The 26,244-nt window shown below is 42.4% G+C and overlaps 1 protein-coding gene across 1 annotated transcript in view; it reads right to left on the bottom strand.

Moving 5' to 3' along the window:
* The window catches only part of XKR4 (XK related 4), a 737,543-nt gene that overhangs the window by 291,936 nt on the left and 419,363 nt on the right, over window positions 1-26,244 (bottom strand). Inside the window, exon 2 of the mRNA XM_086965757.1 lies at window positions 16,819-17,018. Within this exon, the coding sequence (XP_086821883.1) occupies window positions 16,819-17,018 (200 nt within the window). The remainder of the gene's footprint in view (window positions 1-16,818; window positions 17,019-26,244) is intronic.

Genomic DNA, 26,244 nt, shown 5'->3' with positions numbered 1-26,244 from the left:
ATACATTCACCCTAAACTAAACTCTAAAACTTAAGGGCAAACAATGGCGGCTGGTCAACTTTCACATAGGTGGGGTCCAAACTGCCCACCATATTGGACTGTGTTAGCAATGAGGCGAGCAGGCCCATCCCTTCCATCTTGTCTCGCGAGGTTTCTCGCGCGTCTCCAACGTGGAAACTCATGGATACAAATGGGTCCTTTTACAAAGTGAACGAATGTTGTAACAAAGTGGCTAAACATAGTATGCTTCAAAGGCGGATCACCAGGGGCAGTTATGAAATATTCCAACACAGTTTGATAGCTTGTATGATTTTATGAACAGAGAATTCCAGGCCCTGGGATATCCGACTGAAAAATGACGACCCATGCTTTACTATATGAAACAAGGAATAACAAGTAATGCTTGGGCGGATGAAGGTAGCCAATGACCCAGAAAAACAGTTTAAGTGGCAATTTTCTACGAAAAGAGTTGTTTGTGTCAGTGCAGGCTGTAATGAGGAGCCATGATATATACATTTCAGTTTAGGAAAACAAAGATTTTCCTAACAGTAATATTTGAACCTTGCCATAAAGCAGTCTGCAGCTTAGACAGCAGTTAGAATCTGTGTAGGTTTGGCTCAAAGCACCAAGGGGACACAGGAAAGATGGAGACAGGGAAGTGGGAAGGGAGGGGGCAGGAAGAAGGAGACAAGGTAAAGGGAAGGTGATTCAAGCCTTATTGGATGTAATGGCCTTCCTCAAAACTCATGCATCTCACCAGATATAGCAGTAGTGAATTATGCGAGCTGTCCTTGCTAGCAGCTAGGCATGGAGGAGAATGGGAAGGAAACAGATTTGCAGGACTTTCACCCTTTGGCTAGCCGAATTCTGGCGCAATAGGAGGGTGCACAATATTTCCAAACTAAAAATACACCTAAAACATCAATATAGCTCTTCCTCTCAAATTGTGCTATCCTCACTAGTTTCAGTCCTTGCCATTGGTGTCTTGTGTAGATAGGCACCCGTGGAGGTAAGAGTGGTGGGGAAGGGGGGGGGATAATTTCATGACATGATTTTGATTCTGAGAGGCTGCAAGGGCTGAGGCAGTGCCAAATTCATGTAGGCCTATCAAATGCAGACATATTTGTACATTACGAGACAAATGACACATAATATGGTGGGGCCTCTGCTTGAAGTGAGACTGGAGCAGTGAGATACAACTAGGTCTGTAGGGAAACAAACAGATTTTAGAACATGTTGGGATTTTTAAATACCAGGATACCTGGGACTGAGTCGATCCATGGTGAATCAAGTTTTGGTAATTATATGTCAAGCACTTTATGCCACCCTAGGGTTGACTGAAGGGAGAGATGGAAAGTGGGGAACTGGAGATTGGAATGTAGGGTCAAAATGGAAGCAATCAAGAAAGTGACGTGCAGCGAATAATCTTCACCAAAAATGTTGTATTTTACGTGTGCATTGATCTGGCAGCAAATCAGAGCTGCGGTCACGCTCAGTCTACCCACCTCTTCTATCATACAGCAAACTTTTTTCCATGTTTATCCTTGCTTTTATTTCAGCCCCATGACTTTCTTGTGTCCGCCCAGATCTTCCTACAATAACCTACTAATTCTAACATTCTAACAGCACTGTTCTGATGTCTTGTAATTAACCAATGAACACTTGTCCTTTTTTTACATGAATTTTGGGTAAAAGAAGTTGACGTACATCTTAATTTTTACGTAATGATGATAGTTTTGTAAAAAAGTATTGTTCAGTCCGTGCAATTACCAGTTGTCCACTAAATATGTAGGCCTCTAAGTATGTAGGCAGGGTCAAGGGGCAGCGGATGGTATAGGTCACCAGTCACTCTCAATTGTCTTCTGCACTGTGAACAGGGTTCTTCCAGCCTCTTTTGCTAAGTAAGCAGGCACTCTGCCCTCTTCTGCAGTTGGCTGATGTCAATGGACAACACCGTATCCGCATAAATCACAGCGGATTTCAAGACACTGAATCAAGCCGAAGAGAATGGAACAGCGACCATACCTCTAATCACCAATGCCGCAGCCCGCAGCACACACAGTCAATCCCCATCGCAGGAAATGCAAAGAGATCAATATTTCCATTACTTTCGAGGTCTCTCCTGCCATGGCTGCTGCTCTTTAATACGGCGCAGTGCAGAGCTGAGCAGGCGACAATGTGAGTTGTGTTCAAAAGTGTAAGACTGCGGTAAGCTTGGAAAGTTTCTCTCCAAGTGATTAAGCATAACGAGCTCTTGGAGCAGTGTTCATCATGTCGGCTGATTAGAACAGGGTGAAAATCGTCCATCTTGATTCTGCATGCTGACAAATGCAAGTGTCCTTCAGGAGATGTAGATAAGGGAGACAATATCCTAAACTCTCTACTTGAATACTGGTATTAAGCAGTGGATCATTACTCCAAATGATGGGTATATTGGAAGTGACATCCTACACCCTTCGAAACCCCATACCATCCTAGAGCAGGACATAGTTTAAATCTTGACTAAGACGGCAAAGTACACTGGCACTTGCAGGCTTTATCGTGTTGAAATACAGTCATTGCTAGCACACACACCTTAACTACTGAGAAGCAAGCAGCAATAGATATGATCCTTTTGAAGGGTTATCTTCCTATATCTGTATTCTATATAGTGGTGTGGCTCACTGGTTAGAGGCGGCAGACCCGGAAGCAGAGAACGGCCCGGGACCAGGGTTCAATTCCCGACGCGGCAGGGTCGTGGACCAGGGTCAGCGGACTCGATAATTCTCGCCTCGGTGCCTACTCTAACCAGGGATCGCACTCTGCAACTCTGGGCATTAGCTTGCCTCATCTCTACAACGGCTCCCCACATTCGCCGGGGATGCCTGGTTTCACCTTGGAGATACCCAGTAGGGACCATCTCACAGGGATAGCCAGGACGGGTTCCCCAGCGGTCTACAGCATCACGACGCCTCAGGGCAGCAGTGCGCTTTACAAGAACACATACATTACACATACATTACATATCTGGGTTTTGCACAGAAGATCCAGACAACTACCTCTGTTATCTTCCCATGTCTTGATTACAGAAGTGATCTTCTCCAGGGGGCGTCTAATTTTCAGATATTTGTTAGCGACAAGGAATTCAGAACACTGCAGCAAGACAACACCTGAACATTAACTAAGGTATCAGACCTCCCACGCATTAGATGCCGCTGCCTGACTTCCAGTCACCAGAAGATCTGCTTCCCCAGTCCTGTGCATTACACATAAGGCCATCAATGGATGGGGTCCAGGCTTAAAAAAAAAAATCTTTATGTGGTACGTCGTTCTCTGTTCAAGCTGCTGAACTCTGGAACTCACCTCAAGAGTGAATGAGAACCACTGAAAACCATCTGGAATTTAGGGGATGTTAGAGATCTGCCTCTTCCTTAGATGAGGCCACAAAAAGTAGTCCTTGCCACAAATTCTCATTTGTTCATAGCAAGAGCTAAAGAAGGAATATAGTGTTTCTGTATACAGGCTGCAACATGCATAATAAATATAACAACTGCATAGAAAGCATGAAACGAACAGGAAAGGAAAAGGCTGCAGAGCAGTGCCAGGTACCGTCACGCACAAGGGTCCTTCAGGCAGCAGCTATAGATATCATTGAATGAGTGTCCACATTGGAAGGGCCTCTGGATGATATAGAACAATGTCTATCATTATACCAAAATGCAATCAAATATTTTACATAAAGTAGCCCACTGGGAAATCTGTGAACTTTTACTACTTGTGCCCTGCTTACAGGCGTGAAACTTCCATGATCACTTGCATACATTCATGTGTGTGCTGACCTCACCACTGGCATGACTCCTGGCATGATCCCATGAAAGCCCACTATTTGACAGCCCATGCAATCACCGGAATGACCACAAGCATGACAGACTGTATTTGCACTTCAGAAAATATTGCTTGATATTGTGCATGGTAGCGCCTGCCTCTCATGATTGCTTGCATTATTTTTTAGGCATACATAGCCAATCCCTAAAATTCAAGCCAACATGTGTAAGCAACTCAATGAACTATGGCATAGCAGACTGCAAAATCAGATAAGGACATATATTGCATGACAGGCTTTTTACAGACGGCACATGGATGCCTGACAGCCTTACATAACAGATTGAATGAGAAACTGCATGTTAGACTACTTACTAATTGTCTGATCACTGCTAATAAACAGCGTGAAGATCTAAACCCAATATGTATGACTAAAAGTGTAGCATGCAGGAGCGGCCCGTGCAGGTAAGAGCAGTGGGGCAGGGTAGGGAGACTGGACAGCCAACGAGCGAAAATTAAATAATTAATTTTCCCTCATCGTCATCTTTCGTAGCATGGTGCTCCTCCGAAAATCACTTCAGGTGTTGAAAGCGCTATATAAATGCCACTACCATACAACACAATACAATTAATAGTTTGCACAACATTCTACAGGTATGACAACCAGTAACATAAAGATAGCAGATGCTACCCCATGGGTAGTTATACGTAGTTCCTAACAAGTAAAACCCCAAAGAATACTCCACAAAAAGGACCTTAAACATCTACACTTAGAAGGCACATCTCTATACGTAGCTCCTAACAAGTAAAACCCCAAAGAATACTCCACAAAAAGGAATCTAAACATCTACGCTTAGTAGGCTTATGTTAAAACTCTGTGTTGCCACTCTGGAGAACTCCTTACCAGAGCCAGTTAACAAACACCCAAAGCATCTCAGACTCCAAAGAATCGAAATGAAATGGCTTTATCCACACTGGTTAAACTTGCAGGACTTTGGATTCCTTTATCTAGAGAGGCAATAAGCACACTAGCAGTGCTTGATTTGAGACTGTGGTTTCCGGTGTTCGGCACTGGCACTTATTGCCAACACCGGTACTTATGACAGTCTGCCACATGGGAGCGCTGCCTGTGTAAATTAAAGCTGAGCTCCCAACAGTTGTTTATTAATTAAATGAAAAATGTAAAGGACTAATACCTGCTGTCCACACCATTTTCATAGTTTTGGGGCCCTGGAATAGTCAGACTTGTCATTATGTAGGAGTGTGATGGTAAGCAGTCGTGTTGGTACTATCACTGGCAGGGGCAATTGATGGTGCAAGCTGCAGTGGCCTTCTTTCCAAATTACGCACTACACACCGGTCTACGTTGCACTTTACAAAGCCCAGTACAAACAAAACATATGTTTGAAGAATAATATTAGTGAGTGGGACAAGCTGAGGAAGTACTTAATTAGAAGATCCCACAAATGAACCTTATCGGTCACCGCACACAGATATTTATTTGAGTTCTTGGCACATTATAATTAAACCTATGGTGATTATCAATATTAAAAGGGAAAAGACATATTGACACAAAAAATCTAAAGATGCTTGCTTAAGTGACAAATGTTACCAAGCCTTGTAAACGAGTTATGTAATTTTAAATTAAATTATTAGTGTTTCTTTGAAAGAGTTAGCAGCCTCCAAATATCCTAGAGTCCAAAAGTGAAGTCTAGTCAGAGAAAGTCTGTCTCCTCCATCGCTCATCTTAAAATTGACATTTCTGTTACGCAGGATATCTGGAGGGATATTAGAATGGTTAAGTCAAATGACTGACCCAAAACAATTTAATTGGAAGCTGTATGTCTCACTGCTTTCAAATAAAGATATCAAAAATGTATTATTTTCTGCCTTCAACTATTTTCTGAGTATAAACAATGGAGGCATGTAAAGAAATATCAATTTTTAAATATTGTGCTACAAAAAAGTCCTTGAAGAAGTACCGACAACCAAAATATCAACAAGGTAACTTTATATAGGTATGTATAGCTTTACTATATATCCACTATACTTTGGGTTTCAATCATTTTGCTGGATTTTCTTGTAGCATAATAATTCATTAGTCTATTTTCAGACACGCAATGACTATGGCTCTGTGACAAACCTTCGCCTAATTTGGTTGTCCCCAGCTGCTTTTGCTTAGGGGCTAAACCCTGCTAACTCTAACATCAAGTATTGCTGGTAAACATGAAGTTAAAAAGTAACTGTCATTATGCAAAGAGTGCCACGTAATTTTCCCAGTTAAAATGGCGGTAATGCCTTGATGACTTAAAAATACAAACTTTGAATATGATACACAGCACTAAAATCTAAATGGCACTCCTGTAACAAAAAATGTCAGTTTAGAATTCAATTATATTATGAAAAGTTCTGCAAATGGGATGAGGTTATATCCACAGATATAAGTAAATTTTTATAAAACTGCTATCTACCAAGTATACGTTTTCAAGAACTAGATTCAGGAATTAATCAATAGATTACCCTGAAAATTAGTAAATCATGAAACCACTTTTTAAAAGTCAAGCATCCTGGCCTTTATATCCTTCCGGAGGAAATATATTAGCAATTTTCAAATATTCCAATACCCCTTCTGTTGGAAGACCATAATAAAGACAATGATATAATACTACTAATATGTCATCCTCTTATGAATTGAAACAATTTGCCATAATTATAGTTATTCTTAAGCCATACACAAGAATTAGCAAACCTTGAGACATATATTATCTACTCTGCTATCTTGATATAAACACCGATTTAAAAAGAGTACATTAAATGGCAACTTGAGATAGCAATATGAAACAGCTGCAAGATGGTAAGCACTTGACTTTTCAAGTCAAAGATGCCAACTACAGGCCTCTTGAATCATGATACTTAGAACAGTTCTGAGATTCCAGAATGGCCATTTCCACTTAATGATCTAAAACACACGCGCCAACTCTAAATTGAGTGATGGCCTAAAAGCAGTGGGAGGGGACCGGTGTTACAGACCATAACAAAAAGTGTCCTGCCCCCAGATTTCTCTATAGATTGAGGCAGCAATCAGGTTTACATGTTGCCTGCACTTCTTTGGAACAGAGCAGTAGAAACATTTGCATTAACTTTGAGGTAAAAATATTGAAAACGTTGAAGTACCCAGATAAAATAGTGGTATGATGAGTGATTGAATCGAAAAAGGTTGTCCTGTCACGATTAACAAAGTCTTGAATAATAGTTTTACATATACCCTTCTTCCTTTGCTATGCGAAAACAAATCGAAGATTTGTTCTAGCAATTTCTTGGGAAAGTGGGATACTTGAGTCCCAGAAGCACATTCCTTTTCCCAATAGTCCTAAAAGGATTCTTTCGCTCTGACAACGGGGATACTAGGAGTGTTTCCCAGCCCTGCAAATGAGCTGAATAGTTAACCCAAACATTGCTCAGACACCTAACTGACTCTTCTTGAAAGTAATTCTGACACACTATATATCTTTGGAAGCCACTCTAAAGCTGATTAGACTAGTGTCAGAAGAATCGAGGAAGCATTAATGCCCTGCACAAGGAATTTGGATAAATCAGTAAGCAAATGGGCCTGATTACAAAGGGATTTGCTATTAATAAAGCAATGCAGCCTGAGGTTTTGGGAAAAATATATATTTAATAGGATTGTACTGTAAATCTGTGAGTATGCACTTGTAGGGGATTGGTATTTCTTTACAAATATTCGTGAGCAATGTACAATCAACTCTTCTGACCAAATTCTAATGTCTGAAATGTAAGTTTTCCTAAATAAATTCTCCTTTACATACTTATGCATGAGGTTTCTCCTTAGTATGTTGTTTTCTGTCTAGACTGATGAGGGTATGCATCACTGGCCTTTCCATCACCCCCAGGTCTTCCTCCATCTCTCTCTGCTCCCCCTAAACCCCAGATCCTACCCTTGATGACAAACACTGGGCCTAGATGTGCCCTGACCAGTGAGATGGGTAGAGATGGATCTAGAGATGACCGAGGATACCATTAAAACTGTTTGTGGCCGGGCTTTTCCGAAGTGAGAGGGCCAATATCACCAACAACCTCTCACCCTTTCTACCAGAGAGTGCAATCCATTTTGCTGCCAAGTGCCACCTTCTGCTGCAGATGGTTTTTGTTAACATCATCATGGTCCAGGTTTGGCATTTGTGTCTACTCTGCCGGGGAAGATCAGTTTGCCATTTGTAAGTCACTGCTTTTCTACCCTTCCAGGTAATTCGTGTTTTCTCTTTAAACTTTACCTTGAGAGATTGAATCTATATTATGTTTCCTTGAACTGGCTGTTGTTCTTGCTCTTCTAAAATGCAGCTGTAAGTCAATGTCAGTTGGCCTTTGTAAGAATATTTCAACGTTGCCACTGTCCAAGTGTTATAGTTAAAAGACTATATTCAGCAGGCTGAATAATTATGCCATATGCCGATTAAATACAAAACTGCCTTTGCCCATCTGTCCGGTACAACTGGTCCCCCCACATACCCTACTGTATTTGGGAAGATTAATGAAGCAGGAGGCCTACTCCTTCAGACTTTTTCAGAAGTATTCCTTGAGTAACTTGCACCATCAGAAACACTTTCAGTACCTCAGTTTAATTTTTAGTCATTCAAATCCATAGACTCAAATAAAAAGGGATTTGTGTGCAATCGTTTAAAAACTAAGGGGCATATTAGCAAGAACCTTGTAAAAATTATCGCAGTTTTCGCCGTTTTAGCTGCAGCTGCGATAATTTTAACGAGGTTCTTGCTAATATGCCCCTAAGTTTTAAAACACTCTCTTCATATTAATGACCTATTTTGAAGAGCGTGCCTTTAACCACAGCACTTCGCAAAAAACGCTATCTTAAATTGTTATTTCCCAATTACTATTGGCACTCAGTTCACCGACCTCAAGGGCCTGTAAGGGTGAGTCAACCCCACTGGGAGGCTCCGGTTCTTTCATATTATACCTTGAGCGCATTAATCCGGTGACCTACCGCAAAGGCTTCTTTGTCCACTTTAACAACCAGTCTTTAAATTCATCCTTTTCGAGCAGGCCTCACTGTGTAGCTAGAAAATGTTTGACTCGGGAAAACAAGATGTCTTGTCACAGCACCAGGCAAGGCAAACAATGTTTATGGCAGCTCTGTCCTCATTCACAAGCTCTAAAGAATAAGACAAGGCAACACCACAAATGTGCGTTGTTTGTAGAACTCAAAGCATTGTTACATCTTTCCAGGTTAGCAGGGGCGGCTCTAGGCTCATGGTGGCCCTGTTCAGGGAGCGTAGGTAGGAGGCCCCGGAAGAGGGGGTCGAGGCGGGAAGAGGGGGTCCAGGCGGGGCGGAGCGCGGAGGCCAGTGAAGGGGGGGTCAGAGTGTTTGGAAGTGGAACAGAGCCGGAGGCCGCCAAATCCCTGCCAGGGGCAGCCACGCAAATATGCATCCATCCTCAGAGGATTATTATATTAAGGATATATATTGGCGTGGTGGCCCCTAGGGTTTGGTGGCCCTGTGCAGGTGCACAGCGTGCACATGCCTAAGGCCGCCCCTGATTTTAGGGATTTCACAAGTGTCCTGTCAGAATAAGCACTACCTGTAAACCTGTGACGCCCATTCCATCAGGACATCATGAAGTCTAAACTTTGCAGTCTGGGGGGGAGGTGGTGCCGCTGGGCAGTGTGTGTAACATAACATCTTTTAAATGTTGTGATTGCCTCCTTTGACTTTGATTGGCACTCGGGTATCCAAACCAAAATTCATGAGATGTAGTTGTGTGGTGAGGGAAAGGGCTTGTACTCTACACTTACTTGACTGTGTCCAGGGCAGTCACACCCCCTGCTTGACTCCTTTCTAGACCCAAAGGAGGGTGGAATTGCTGGAGAACCTGATGAAGGAAGTCCTATTGCAGATGCCCTATAAATGGGCAGAGTAGATGCTGGTGTCGCAATCATCCAATAAAGGACAAAGGACTTGGTAGGAGAGCAGCTTGGGCAAGAAGAATGGTCTGCCATGGAGGATTGCAGGGAAAACTGCAAAAAAGACCCCTGTTAATGAGAAAACCACGACCAGACGGGAGGGAATGTCAGGTACCCAATGCTAAATTGTTGCTAAGGAGGAGAATGCATTATTGTCAGATGCTTCCAGGAAGACCTTGTGAAAATACCTGTATTGGAAATCTCCTGGATATTGATACTGCAGGCCAAGTGTTTTGCTTGTGAATATCTCTTTCAAAGCCAGTAGGTATACATTCTAATAGGGAAAAGCCAAAACCAATATGGTTTTTCACTACTAGAAAGTATACCTACTGCCTTTGAAAGAGATAGTCACAAGCAAAACACTTGGCCCGCAGTACCGATATCCAGTAATAGGCACATGTTTGGTTGCTGCTGCTTTTAGTGTTATGGGCCTGCTGGTGAACACATTCTCACAGGGTACCTTGCAGATAACGGGAACAGGCGAAAGGTAGAAAGTTGTTTGCCCCCTGTGACATTTCTTAAGATTTGTGTCTGTCGTCCTGGTTAGTCTATGATGCCCATTTAGGAGGAATTACAATTGGCATTCCTACCTGAGAGCTTGTAAATATTTGTAATTTTTGTTTGTAATACCTATATGTGTACACATCAGGACTTTTCCTCTTCCAAGAAAAAACCCTGCCTGAACAATTATTTAGTGAGTGTTATTTTGTTGATTGCTGAGTTCTGAGCTCTAGAATATAGCTCCGCCTCGATTCAGGTTTGGGCTGCTCATTTTCGCTACCACGAGAGTCAAGTACTACAGGGCACTTTGTCCCAAGTTAGAGGATCTGCAATAGGGAAGGCCCAGGAGCCCAGAGGTAAAAGACACATATTGACACACCATGGGCCCAGTACTGATTGAAGGGGGAATGCCTGAACTGAATTTCTCACAGGCCCTTCTTTGGCATGTATGACAGGCTTTCCTAGGGGTCAACCACTCTATAGGTTTTTATACCACTATGCTCACAGTAAGAATGAAACAGCTCCTTCTGGGTAAGATCAGTGAACACAACACCGAGGTTCTTAGGTTGATATTAGATGTAGGCATGGGCTAGGTCCCAGGTTGATGCAGGGAGAGCCCACTTGTGCCCTGTGACATTAAATACTTAATTGACAAGGTCAGTCTTCAGTTATTCCCTGCATTTGTTGTAAAGGGGCTGGGCTTTGGTGCAATGTTGGTTGTAAGGGTCTTGATGGTTTTGCTCACCTGTTTGTCACCCAGTTGCCTCTGTTGCATGGCCTGGTACCTGGCTAGCATGCTGGCAATGCTCTGGGTCTGTTTAAGTTCAATTGGTAATTATTTACTTTAATACTCCTGTCTTATCTTCACAGGCTCTGCTTCTGTGCACATATTAGAATTCATTGTCCAAATAAATCCAATTCATAAGATGTTATGTCTTTCTTAAATGTTGCTTTTACTCATCCATTTTTAGAGCAGTGAAGCATGCTGCTTTTTATTGGCTTACACCCACACATTCCACAATTCTTAGCACAATATGCAGTTTCATTAGGCTTTGGAACATCTGCGGCAAAAACACTAACTCTGTAAGAGTGTGAAAAATCAAATTACAAGATCTGAGAATAGATATTGCTCTCTAGGAGAAGCAGGTGCTCGCTAATGTAACCCGTATTAGAAAACTGAATTAGTATGTTTGCTCTAGTCTGTTCTTTAATGTGATGTGATATTATGATATGTGATGCAATGTTAAATTATGTTAAAGATTTGTACAGATTTGTATTGCCATTAGAACGGCCTCGAGGCACCACCGTGTTCAGGTACCGTCAAGCTCACAAATCACCCTTTGATAATTAATAACAAAAATAATGCAAAGGAAGATCAGCAGAATGGACTGTTAAGACAAAAATCCACTTGCCGCCATGGTATCAGCAGAGTACAAACTATTTGAAGACACATTGCTCACTCTTAGCCTCACATTTTATCCACATTAGGCACTAACTCCCCAGCCTAGTGATTAAAAAAATATGCAATGACTGATGAAGCACTTTAATACAAGAGTAAGCATTGAGGTAAGAAAGGGCATGCAATTGAGGAGGAAACTTTCCAAGGTAAGATATCATTGAAATTGTATTTTTGAAATGAACATCCGGACTCTATGCAGGGCGGAATATCACATTCCATTATATCAGTCTATGTGCTCTTAAAATCTAAATAATTATAAACCAGCATTTGCAATGCAATAGGGCTCGCATTTACGAGAGTTTAAGCTATTGTCATTTACAATGGCAATAGCTCAAACTCTTGTAAATGCGAGACCTATTTCACTTCGAAGAAGGGGCCGCCATTGTTCGGGGCTGCTTGAAAGTGAAAGCGCACACGGCAAGGAAAGCATGTTGTGCATGCAGTAGGAGAAACTCATTAAAGAAAATAGTGCTTGCAGACTAAATAAGACATTGGGTGTCGCAACAGTTGTAAAAGGGCCAGTCCTCATGGGAGGTTACAAATGAAGACAAGGCGGTACCAAGGAGGGACTAATAAGCCTAACAATGACTCGGAAGCCAGCGTTTACAAAGGACAATGACACAAGCCAATAAAAAATATAGGCGGAGAGTGGGTGGGGCTTCAAAGCCATACTCCAATACTGCATGCCTCGCAGCAGCGCATGCGCTGCCCAGGCTCGCCCTAAAATGCCACAACAAATGACTGAAAAATATTTAATTTCCACCAGGAGCAAATAGTTAAAAAATACTTATCTGTGACTGGTATGCAATGATAAAGTATTTGCCTCTAGTACGGTTTCAAAGAAGAAGTAAGCAGAGAATCTATGTTGTTGTTGGAAACAAAAAATAACCAAGTGGGAATGATTGAAAAGATGCATTGAAAAGCTAGGACATGGCAGAGATGAATAATTCTACCCTGGTGGGGGTTTGTGAGGGCACAGCACAGTTATCTTCCTCTCATCCCTCCAAGGAGCACAGATACTGTCTCATGGCTGCTGGCACAGCAGGAAAAACAACCCCTCTTTGTCAGAAGGGACCATAATTTGTGAAATCCTTCTCAAGCTCCAGTTTGGCGGTTAGATTTGTTTGGCGAACAGAAAGAGCGGTGCTCTCCTTGGAGACGCGAGGACGCACGCATTACGTGCGCGTGCCCCGCCGCTGTAAAATCCACGGTGCACTAATGGCCTCTGGTTTTTGAGTCACAATAGAAGCCTGCTGAATGTTCTGCAGCCTTTCAGAGAGACCTCGTTTTCACCTGCTAAATGGAAACATTTTATCTGATGCAGGCAGCAGGCATTGCCAGTGCACTTCACAGTTACAGACTCCATCCCCTCCCCGCCGTTCCCCAGAGGGTTTCGGTTGTACACACACATAGATGCAATGTTTTGGAAACGCAGGATTTACACATCTGTCTGCCAGCTAACTCTAGTACACCTCGGCTCCATTTACTTCTCTCAATAAATGTGTGTGGTTTTGTGTCTCTCTCACACATTTTCTCTCTCACTCATACAGGCACACACACATTCCCTCTCTCTCTGTCTGTCTGTCTTTCTCTTTCTGCCCCGCTGGAGCGATCACAGAAACACGTAACAAGAGTGCCTGAAGGGAAGAAAATTGACAACATCTTCTACTCCGCTTCAGGGGCAAATGCTCCGGATGTAGGTGGCATCTCACTGAACAATGACTTGAATCCTCAGGTTCTGAAAAGCCTGAGCTTCCCCCATCCCCGATTTATTCGAACAAGTAGTGGAATTTCTTGGATCACCCCTACATCTTATAGCTCCTGTAATTCTAAAAAGAGGCTGACGTTATCCCTGCATTATAGAATCTTCCATCCCCGTGCTATATCCAGACCAGGATCACCCGCTAGATTCTAGATACGGTTTTTGCTCCTTCTCTTTCGATCCTGGATGATAAATGATCGACAGACCCCAGTATCATCACAGCCTCTTCACCTGAGCGCTGGATACCTTCTTAGCATTGACTGGTAGTGGATAGGGGCTCTAGAAATTGCTTCAATGTGGCATGTGCCTCTCAACAAAGCACCTACAAACTAAGTAAAAAAGTCATTAAAATTAAATCCCAGAGGCGTTCACTAAGAACTGTGATATTATGCCCCCTGTGATACTTTGGCTGCCCTGGCGAGGAAATTAGTTGTCTGACTCAGAAAGCTAGCTCGGCTGTATATAGCAGCATGTGACAGGCCTGTCACCATGTGTCATAGAATATAGGCTGTATTCCCACTGTCCCCTGAGGAGGCACCAATCTCACATGGTGGAAAACACAAAGTGAGCAAGAAATCCCTGCCTGGAGTGGGTTTCCACCTTATGTCTGTGCACAGTGAACGTCTATCAGGTGTTTTGACAGCTCCCTGAAGCATGCGTGGTTGCATCAGAAAACTCTGTATTGCAATAGGGCGAGTAGGAGTGGTTCCTCAGGCCATGCTGGCTTGCAATCCTTCTTCCACCAGACCCCCACTAGGGCTGGAAAAGCAGTGATGGGCTCACAGCTCTGCCAATCTCCAGACCCCGCCCCTCCAAAATCCTCCCCTTCTTCTCTTACATTTAAAAAAACTGTATTTTCAAGGTTGTCAGGTCTAATGGAGGGTGAGGTAATAAATGTGTTTACCTTGGAGCCCAAAAACTCAGGGCTGACGTGCTATGATACATATAGTCAATGTGTTAAAAACATAAAGGATGCCCTGTATGCCAGTTCAGAACCTTGGGCAATTAACTGAGATATAGTGAACAGGATTCACAGAGCACTCATTTCTAATAATAATTAATAAGCTTGGTGGATGTAAACGATCGTTCACAGCAACTAGAAGCATTCATAAGCATGGCCACAGAGTTGTGACTAATATATGTAATCAGTTACAATTCTAGAGATTATTTACTCATTTCTCAAAGACAATTGATTGCTCAAAAAGTGATCACACCGAGCAACAAATGTGATACAGTGACAGTTGTGTATACAAATGAGAACAAATGACTCAGGACAATTCCAATTCCAGGACAAGTAGGATTGTGTGGGACGGCAGCAGTGTTTCAGCCTCTGTTCAAATCCTGAGGTCATCATCAAGACAATGAACAATTTAGGAGAGCAATCAACATTTGGCCTGGAGGTCCAGTAGGGAAATTACTTAGAGTAACCAGTACTCAGTGGATACCCAAAAAATGAATAATCCAACAGAGTATTGATAGTGGACTTGTAAATGGTGGAGTCACTATGGAGATGTGAAATATGGCAATGCTCCAGTTTATGGTCAAACAGAGGACATGGCCTCAGATTTCATCCTTATTCATGTGCAGTGACATATGCCTATCCTGAAGCTTGGATCATTAAGCCCGGCAATGCGGTGAAATCCCCCCAGATCATTGTAGGATGTACCACACAGTTTTCTGAAAGAGAGAGATATGGAAAAGGTTTTCCCCTTCCACATGAAATCCTTGGGTTGATTCCTGTTAGCTGGCCATACTAATACTGTAACATATGAACCATTCATTCATTGAGAATGATATAGCGTGGTTTAAAGGTGTGTTATTCATCTAGCCAGGGTTCCATTTTTCAGAGGCCACCAACCAATCCAATGGATGCCGCAGAACCGAGAGTACACCTACTCCCTTAAAAGGTTGACTGTAGTCATGAATTTATGACATATGAGCTCGTACATTTCTTATTCAAAGGGTACTTGGTACCCCTGGGGACCATTTTAGACGTTTTCCCAGTTCCATCACCAGTAGCTCCTCATGTTTGCAAAATTGTGTCCAGCAGCTGTGGTCATTGACCAATCAATCTCTGGTGGCCTTCCAAAGTGGATGAGGGAATATTCAAGTTTAAAATACTGTCTTTTGCCAACTAGAAATCAACCCTTTTTGATTGCCTGGAAATATCAGTTCAGTTTTGGATAGTGGATTTTGAATTTTTTAAACATATTCCAACAGTCTAGTTTCAAAGCCCCTGGACTACCTCTCTTGCAACCAGGTTTTTTGATTATGTAGGATAAAGAGCAGATCAAATAGAATAAAGAGAAGGCATATCATAGTTTGCATGATACATTTGTAACATTAGCTCTGTTGCCTGAGCTACTCTTGGAGAGTTAACTGTACAAAGAATGTAACCTCTTTTTGCATTTGCAATGCAGTAGCACCACAGGCCCTGCTGTACCAGTGCTAAACAACAGTAACTACCACAAATACTGCCCAACATGTACTGCCTGCTGCAGAACATAAGAAAGGCCATACGCATAGGCTTGCTTCAACTGTTGTCAACAATACTATTGACATACAGGAAGTCACTATAGTATGAAAAACAGTCCTCATCGGTCTTATTAGTCATAAGCTGTGCCCAACTTATTGGAAATTCCTTCACAAATTATGCCCAACTCTTTAGCACCTCTGCCACTCTCGCGACGTCTGCAGCGTCAGTTACCAAACTGTATATGGGATTTTGGGAGGTGGGTGTGTATGTATATCTTCCCAAGAAAATAGGAAAAAAACAGATATTCATTGTTTATCAGATGAGCACATTCAACATTTAATTCATTGAAATTATGTTTACCTGTCCCATTAAGAAGGGCAGTTTTCCAAGAACACTTGCAAAATATAGTTTGCTTTTCAGAGATACTTGTGAAGTCTCTGAAGAATATTCAGGCAATGTTCATGCCACAACGTTACACCACCATGTATATTGTCTCAAGGGGGTGGGGTGGGGTGAGTGAGTACCAGTGACAATATGTTATACAGCTTCATAAATAGCGATGGCAAGATCATACTGTTGTGTTATGTACTACAGTGTTTGCTTGTTTCAATGATTAGCACCTTGTTTTGTGAGGATCATTCACTTCTTTGTGAAAAATGACTGGCCATTAGTTGGGACCAACAGAACACCTAAACTCAATGTTTGACACTAACACGAAATATTACTGAAACATAGCAACAAAAGACTCTATATAAATCATATTGGAAAGGTCTTGGCATCAAAGCTACAGCTGTGAAAAATACTTAAGTGTAAACCCTTACCTTGGAGTGGCTGTATGCTGTGAGTCTGTACAACAATGCACAGCTGAAGGACCAGCTGAGGAGCACTTTCCAGAAATGTGGCCAGCAAATGCAGCATGCTGACGTCTGCGTACTCGTACACCATTTTCCAATAGAACCGCCATCTGTCGCTCTCCGCACTCCGTCGGCTTCGGATGCCCAAGTAAATTGTATGGAAATATCTAGGAAACAAGAGAGTGTATTTAAAATGTGGTTGAGTTATATTCTACAGCTTTGAAAAACTTGGGAAGGAGACCTATGACTGTTTTCAAGAGATAGCCTATGGTCATAACTTCGGTTAAAAAAAACCTTTGGACAGTGTTATTTATGAGAGTGAACTTATGAGATTTCAAGTCCCATTAGGTGCCCTGCTCCCTAGCTCCTAGCCTTAGTTTTGGTTACTATTTTGCACGAGCACCTACAATACAATTGACACAGTTTAGTCATTTCAGTTTTATTATGTGCTCCCTCCATTCGTGTTGAATTGTCTTCCCACTCAACATTGATTCTCAATGAGCTGTATTATCCTTCAGGGGCACTTTCATAACACCCAACTGATTTAGAGTTGGGTGGTAGTCCTCAGAATTCTTGATGGCGTGCTAAATACTTTGAGAATCCACCATTGGAATTTCATCCACCATAGGAACTGCATGAAGGGGAAAAATCCACAGGTTGATTTTTTTCATGATTAATCCCTTCCTTCAGCAATTTTAGAATGTATCATCACTCCACCCACTCTGAACGCAAAATTAGGCAATTGATTGTTATCTTCCTGCTTCTCAGTACAAGAATTTGGATCAAGACACCATCCACTTGGGAGTAAAATAAATGATAAAATCGAAAAGCCTACTCAACTCCAACGTATCCTAGACTACCTTAAGCAGCCCTTCCCTTTCCAATCTAATCTAACCCACACGATTTTCATGAGAAAGTTGTGTTTGTGGAATTTGCTGATATAGCGGCATTGATATAAGCCTATTCCACGAAGATTGAGGAGGAACAAAGTTGTGCCCAATAAATGGACACTACATTATTTGACTGGATCTTGCTTTGAAAATTAAGATATGTGGGAGATGTGATTGATATTTCTTTTTTATAGGTAAGACCCTGCTATGCCTTTTTCGAGGCAGGTTTCTGTAAAGAGGTAACTTTTAAAGATAGACACTGGTATGAAAAATATTAATGCAATGGCCTAATGATAATTATAATAACAAAAACATTAACAATAACAAAAATACAAATTTTCAACACAGTCTCCTAGAAAACTTCATTTTTTTCCACAACATTAAAAAAAGTTATTGAACTGGAGTAAGTCACCATGTTTGGTTCACTCATCAGAAAAAGAAATGTAACATAAATCTATTATAATTAAATAAGCTGTTATTTCCAAATACCAAGTTTTAAATATCGTCCTGTAAAAATATTGTACCTAGAATATCGATTTACTATTTTTAACTCCACATTTACAGACCTTGGGATTATTATAGATAGATAGATAGATAGATAGATAGATAGATGGATAGATAGATAGAAAGATAGATAGATAGATAGATAGATAGATAGATAGATAGATAGATAGATAGATAGATAGATAGATAGATAGATAGATAGATGAGGAGCTGCTGTCTCCACCTAAAATTTAGTAACTACCCAGAGATCCCTACTTCTTTGTTTGCATAATGTATGTGCCACTCTAAACCTGAAAGGGGATTGCTTTGACCTTTACTGGGTGCTCCCTTGTGTCTGGGCAAAGCTGTGTCTCTCTGACGAGCTCTAATAAGAGAGCTCAAATAAGAGTGAAATTCATGTCAGGGACAGCTTTTATTCATTTGAGGTTGTCTTGGATAGTTTTTATCCAATTCAATGCTGTAATACTGTGCCTGCAGTGGTAAATGGCATTTGGCATTTTTCAGCTCAGCTTGGATGGCACTAATTAATCAAATGTTTAAAGATTTTGCTGCAAAAATGGCAAAGGACTTGTTCACTTTTCCAGCTCGGCATAGATGGTACTGTGCTTATATTATGCTCAGGGCCACTGGAGTTATGCGATTGTGCAGCCGTGGCAATTTCCGCATAATTATTGATTTGCTGCATTTGTGACTTAATCCATGATCTGTTGCATAATCTGCAGATTTTAACCCCAAACAAATGTCTAGCTCAAACAGTTCAAAAGTTACTAAAGATGCAGCGACACGTTGCAACGCAGTGGAAGGCCCTTTTCAAAGCTGGACTGGTCACCTTACTGTTGCCTATTGCTATATTTAGGAGTTCAACTGGTACTAATGAGGTGCAACCAATGCCCAGACAGTGGTACCAAGTTTAAAAATGTCAAAATTATGTTATTCACTTTCAGCGATTCAGTCTCCGTTTTGCTGATAAATAGAATGGTAAGGAATACTTATTTTTCTCAGGTTTTTTTTTCTTCAGATGTTTGCTTCCTGATTCTTTTAAATAGCCTTTGAATCAAGCAGGATTACAAAGTGGAAACTACTGTACAAACTGAATCGTGACCTGGATTTTGTGGCCTACGCACATTAAAAGCAACAATACCTATTGTCCATTAGTTCATTCAGACAGGAGCACACCAACAGTGGGGAGAACCACCTGTTCAAGAGGTGTGCCATATGCAAACGCAGCAGCCCCTTTCCACCTTTATTACTGTATAAAATGTTGTTATTATAATGCCAGCTAATAGGACTTACTGCCACAATTGAGCCAAACATTGTCCCTGTATCAAACTTGGTGGAGTTTTGTCAGAGAAGGCAAGAGGCCTACCACTGTGTCGTGTTGATAATTGGATGAGAGGCTCCTGCAGCCGGGACCATCCATGGTCAATGGATGGATATTGGACATCGCTTCGCGACACAGATCTGAACAGCAAGTTGTGGGAAGGGAAGAGGGGGGTGGCCAGGTCATGTCAGAGAAAGGACCACATAGGTGGAGATAAACTCTTACAGGAATAGAGGAATAAGTGCATAGGGGAACCAAAATTAAACTCTGCAGAGTAAGACGTAAGAGGCTCAGTATTTTCAAGTTATCACTCTTATTTTTGCGACAGGGTGTGCTGGGGCTGAGGGTCACTGGTGTCCTCTCTCAATCACAGGAAGGGGCCAAGAATCAGCACACAGCTATGCACACCGAACACCCATGACACACACAGGTATTTTGCTGCTCGGATTTGCGTATTTGGGATTATACTTGTAATCACTTCCCGCCTGCCATCACCCCTAGGGTAGAAAAAAATGACCACCATCTCTAGTGGGCAGGATTTCTGTAGTGATCAAAACCCATGTGAATGCCAAAATACACAGCAAAATAGTGTGCAAATAACACAACTCCTACATTAGCAAAACACATATCGTTGTTCACTGGGCTAGGTATCCACCATGTAAAACACAAAATGACAAATTGGTGAGTTTTGCAAGGTTTAATTTTCTTAATTTGATGATCTGCTTCATGCGAAAACGCCACCTCAAAGCGGTAAATGTGTGTGAATTCATGTTTGTTAGAAATATTCGGTCTTTTTTGTAGCCACACCTACGATTTAATAGAAATAATTACATTAATTGAAGAACCAGAGGAAAAGGAAAGATAAAGTATGTATTTTTCATAATTTAAATACTTGTATTTTACAGACTCCTAAAACGTACTGCTCAAATGTATAGAGTAAATGTGTCGCCATTTAACCAACCACTCTGTGACACTCGCCTCTTGGCTCCCGCTTCCCTGCACGGCACCACACTGAAATACACATCCGCTCAGTGACATACGTCACCAGCGCGTGACTCAGCCGGATAAGCACGCTCCTCGTTTAAGCAAATAATTCTGCTCATGTTATAGTATGTCCGCCAAATGAATCTTCAAATTAATAGCGTGCAAATGAAATTAAGTTTTCCATCCGTCACAGCTCCAGACAGAAGTTACTTCTTCATTGTTCGTCGTCTGATTTTGCTGGCGGTACGTGCCAGTCAGACATGGCAGCTCCTTTGTAACATGTCTGCTGGAGGACGGCTCGGGAGCCAGAGGATGCGCGCTCGCCGGGCTATTACTGACACAACATGGCATTTAAATAGCCGACAGGGAAGTGCGGGCTTCTGAAAGGATTTCGGATGCATATATTCCCGTACACTTAGCCAAGTGTTGAAGCGGTGGGTGATTGGTCGGCGGAGCTGGGAATTAAGACTCAGGCACGCGACAGTTCAGTAATACGGCACAGTAGCACTGCAGGCCTGGGCAAGAGGAACAGAATATATATATATATATATATATATATATATATATATATATATATATATATATATATATATATATATATATATATATTTAGCCCCTTTTAAAACAGGCCGACTTAACCGCATGCATGATGGCAGGCCGAGGCACGCATGCAAAGGGGCGCATTTCCGCTCAGTTTTCTAACCCCTCAGTATCACTAGGTAATAAATAATTCATGGGATCTGTTGTTATAAATTAGGGCCACAATCCGCAGTAAAACCAAAGCGATACAAAGTGACTTTATCTGTCAGCGCCATAAAGGGACACCCAGAGATGCTACCGAGGCCTGCGTGACATTTAACAGCGTTATCCTCCACTCCAGGGGCACTGCTGTGTTTACTGCTTGGTAATGGCTTGACGGAAGTGACCGTCTCCTCTTTGGTGGGTGAGCTCTCTAGAGGGAAGGGGGAGGGGGGGGGGATACGGGGAGATGCTTTGAAGAGGGCAAGAAGCCAAGAGGGCCTTGAATCTCAGGCATGGCATATGGAGGACAGTTGGTATAAACCAAAAAAAAAAAAACAGTCTTTCTGAAGAACCTCTGCTAATCAAGAAGAAAAGAGATATAAAAAAGAACTTTCCTCACACCTAAATTACCTACCACCTTTTTATTGTGCATTCAGTAGCAGTGGGGCCAGAGTAGTGCTTGCGTCCAGAGGCGCAACTAGAGGGGTGTGGGGGGGTTTAACAAAAATTTCGAGGTGGGGGGGGGGGGGGGGGTAATTCTTCCAGCAATGGTACCGGTAGTGGTACCATTCTCTAGTTCCTAAATGCGCTGGGATGCCGTAGGGTAGCCATGCGCAAAAGAAATCTGTATTCATTCATTCATTCATTCAATGTGTCCTTCTATAACGTAACTGGTGCTCAAGCAAAGTGCCTCGATACGTTCGGGTGGAGTTTGAGCTGTGTAACTGCAAAAAAGCAAAGCCCAAGGTTACATTTCAGGAAATGCATTCTCACACTGTGGCAGCAAAAGTAATTTGCAACTTTAAGGAATAGGCAGAGTGGAGATGCAGGGGCTCTAAGAAGGGGTGAAAAACAACAAAGCCTTGTTAACAAGTAAATGGTCTTTTAAAGACCTGTTGAGTACTCGGGTGCGGCTGCGATAAGACGGACACCAGACCAGCCAGCTCACATCAGCTCAAGACCTGTCTCTGTGTGTGTCTGGGAAGCTGTCTCAGCCGCTGACACATGACAGGGGTGGGGTCGGGGGATGACGCCCTTTGAGCCCTATGTGCATTGCGCGCCTGCTAGCATCAAACCATAGCTCAGGGCCAGCAAATTTATGTTGTCTGGATCTAAACAACTGACAGGGTCCTCTCACAGCCAGGCTCCCTCTTCCATATTTTGCTTTGCACAAATTTTGGTGATACAAGTGCATGCGTTTGCTAATTCCGTTCATTTGCATTAGAGCACGGGTACTCAAAGTATGGCCCGCAAGCCTTCCTTGGCGGCCCGCGGCCCTTACAGGCAGCATACCTGTGTTATTTTTATTTTTGAAAGTGCCAGCAAACACCACTGATTGCAACAGCACGGACTCGGAGAGACGGGCCAGGCGATTCGAGCGATATTCCGAGGGCAGCTGCAGGGGCACTAAGAAGAGGTGAACCAAGCCTCATTAACATGTAAATGGTCTTTTAAAGACCTGTTAAGTACTGGGTGTGGCTGTGTTCCTGCAGGGGAAGCTGCCTCATACCGGGCTGACGCGCAGAGTGAGGTGGCAGAGGACAGCAGGGACTGAGAAGGGGGGATGGGGGTTGAGGTGGTTTGTGCCCCTTTTGCTAAACATATTGACATTAGCATAAAGAAACAGTGACTATGCTCGGTGCCTTTGCAGGAACTTTTACTGCTGGCTTTCATAGTTAATTAATCTCAACTTCACAGCAGGAATTTTTTCGAAGCACAGGCAAAATAAGATTTTGCGTTTGGGTACTCCCTTTGCCATGCAATCTGGCGCCAACTTGCAGTTTCAAGCGGACAGGCAGCTGCCAACAGTGGCTTAATGTATCCCCGCTACTGGTTAATCTTTCAAATATTGACATCTGAGAAATCGCGTCTGTGGCATGACAACATTTTACATAATATTGCTACAATTTAAATAGCATTGCTTCTTCCGAATGGTGAACTTACTAACCTTTATTCCATTCCTTCAAATCGGTCTGCCTTTTCTGCCCTTTTTTCCTCAGCTTCTTTCTATATGTATGAGTGCCGAATGCAAATTGCTGCCTGCCAGAATTAAAGACAATAAATCCTATTCCCTGCATTGCCACTTTAACTGCTAAAAAGATGTTAAAATAATCGGATATTTGTGATGCGGGTGACGAATGGCAGCAGGGACTGAGAGCCAAGCGAGATGGCAGAGGATGACAGAGGACAGCAGGGACTGAGGGGGGGAGGTGACGAAGGGCAGCAGGGAGTGAGGGCTGGGTGAGATGGCAGAGGGTGACAGAGGACAGCAGGGACTAAGGGGGGGGGTGAGGTGACATAGGGGAGAAGGGAGTGAGAGCCAGATGAGGTGAGACAGATAGAGACATATACAGACAGATAGAGGCAGAGACAGATAGTGAGAGGGGCAGATAGAAACTGGGGCAGACAGAGCTAGATAGAGACAGGGACAGACAGAAACAGTTTGAGGCAGAGACAGACAGTGATAGAGAGAGAGAGAGAGACAGAGAGAGAGAGAGAGAGAGAGAGGGAGACAGAGACAGAGAGAGAGAGAGAGGGAGACAGAGAGAAAGAGAGGGAGACAGAGAAAGAGAGGGAGACAGAGATAAAGAGAGAGAGACAGAGTGAGTAAGACCGGGGGAGACAGCAAGAGAGGGAGGGAGGGAGAGAGAGAGACAGAGACCGAGAGAGTGAGGGAGAGAGAGAGATAGAGAGAGGGAGGGAGAGAGAGAGGGAGTGAGATAGAGAGAGAGGGAGCGAGAGAGAGGGAGCGAGGGATCTGTGTATGCAGGGTCTGTTGGCTCAGTGGACGAAGGCGTCCGCTGCATTGGCCTGTGTTCAACCTCATGGTCAGTTTTTTTTGTTGCTCTAGCCCCACCCCCTCCCCCACTGACCCCGCCCCCACCGGTGCAGCCCTCAGCCACAAACCACACTGTAAATTTGGCCCCCGAGAAAAAGTTTGGGAGTACCCATGTTATAAACAATGCCACCCTCACCATGGGAGTCCTCTCCCATGGCGAGAGAGGCATTTTTAGAGTTTTACTGCCTTTTCTTTCCAGGATTTTCATGGCGGTGATTGGGCATAAAAACTGATATATATATATATATATATATATATATATATATATATATATATATATATATATATATATATATATATATATATATATATATATATATATATATATATATATATATATATATATATATAAAACTCCTAGAGTTTTATATAGCACGAACTCGATCTGAAGATATCAGAGCATTTTACATGAGCACCAGTTTAGTTACAGATAGACACATTCATTTTTGCTATGCACGGGGAGATTAAGTGATTTGCCCAGAATCACAGGATGTTGAGCGCCCATACCAAGACTCGAACCTGGTTCCCCAGCTTCAAGGTCGACTGGTCTAGCCATAAGGCTACATCCGCTCCCCCATGTGTCTGCCTATCTAAATTTAGCCCGTTCTCCGACGGCCCTCACTCCGTCAGGCTGTCGGAGACGTTTGACAATGGTGGAAAAAGAGTAGTCTCCAAAGTTGCCAAACTATGGTCTGCCTGCTTTTAAATTTGGGGGGCATACCATTATGTTGGCAGGATGGGTGGTCCATCAGGGTAGTCCACTGCCGTTGCAATGGAGTACCCTTTCGGCAAACTTATAGATGTGGTCCTTAATTTGGATTCATATTAAAGCATTAAGCCAGTTTTAGAAATACATCATCCCAACAGGCCATCCTTTGGAAATATTCCGCCATAACCTTGCTCTAGAGAGAAACCAACAAGACATAGTGCAAGTTTTTCAAGCACTGTAAAAATAAAAAGCATTTCTAAAGAAAATATGTGTGATGACACCGGAAGAGCAAAAGAATGAAGAGAGACCATAGAAATTACTTGCTGCAAGATATGTTGCACCCAGCCTTCAATAAACGCAGAACTTGTGCATTCAATGTAATGTACTGTGCTTATTGAAAATAATGTAGTATACAATATAGGTGCTTGTGAATAATTATAGCAATAATTATCATTTACCACCACCAAATGCAAGCAGAACTATTTTTGGCACTTGATAGGTGAAAATTACTGCGAAATTAAATGCCACTCATTTAAGAACCCTCTGGTGAAGGAAAATGTGAAATATACTTGCAAGAGTTCAAACGTGCCTATGTGCTAATGTGTAGATGTTTACAACAGGCAAAATCTAACAGAATTGTGTATCAGGATTAGAGGTTGCCACTAGAGAAACTCTGAAAAAGCGCTGCATTACATTGCGATTTATTATTAAGACTCAAACACATGTCCGGCAGGTGACGCACATTGTTCTGCAGCATAAGAGATTTTAGGATAATTCAAACTTGTGACCAGCTGCTTACACCTTTTATATTTATTTGCCGAAGAAGCATTCTAACCAGGACACCTAGCCTAATAATATTGTATCCTGAGAGTTGCTGAATAGACCTGTCTCTGAAGCACATGACTTAATAATCTCAGGTACTTTATGTCTAGTTACTTTGGCCAGTAGATATAACTTGTAAAATAGCTTGCCGATTACCAATTCTACCTTTTAAAATTAAGAGTCGCCCCAAGATCCCACGTTCAAAGCTTGTTGCAACCATCTGATTCTTTCTTTCTTCTATGGTGACTAAATAAGCATCACTGAATTGGTTAACAGGAGAAACAAGCATTTACCATGCAATGGTCTCGGTATTATTAAAGGTAGAGCTATTGGCATTGCTCATAATTTTTTAATCATAAATAAATGGCATTGTCATTTACAATGCCAATAGCGTAACCGCTCGCAAATGCATGATCTATTGCATTTACACCCACACAGAGCCACACCCACAAAGCCACCCACACACACATACAGAGCCACCCACACAGAGCTTCCCACAGAGTCATTCACATAGAGCCACCTACACAGATCCGAGAAATATCGCACCACTAGTGAAAAAAAACAACTAGAGTCCGTGTTCTCA

Source organism: Lissotriton vulgaris, chromosome 4_1, assembly GCF_964263255.1.
Source record: "Lissotriton vulgaris chromosome 4_1, aLisVul1.2, whole genome shotgun sequence".
NCBI lineage: Eukaryota > Metazoa > Chordata > Amphibia > Caudata > Salamandridae > Lissotriton > Lissotriton vulgaris.
The sequence above is the reverse complement of the archived record's forward strand: the minus strand, read 5'-3'. Positions and strand labels throughout refer to the sequence as shown.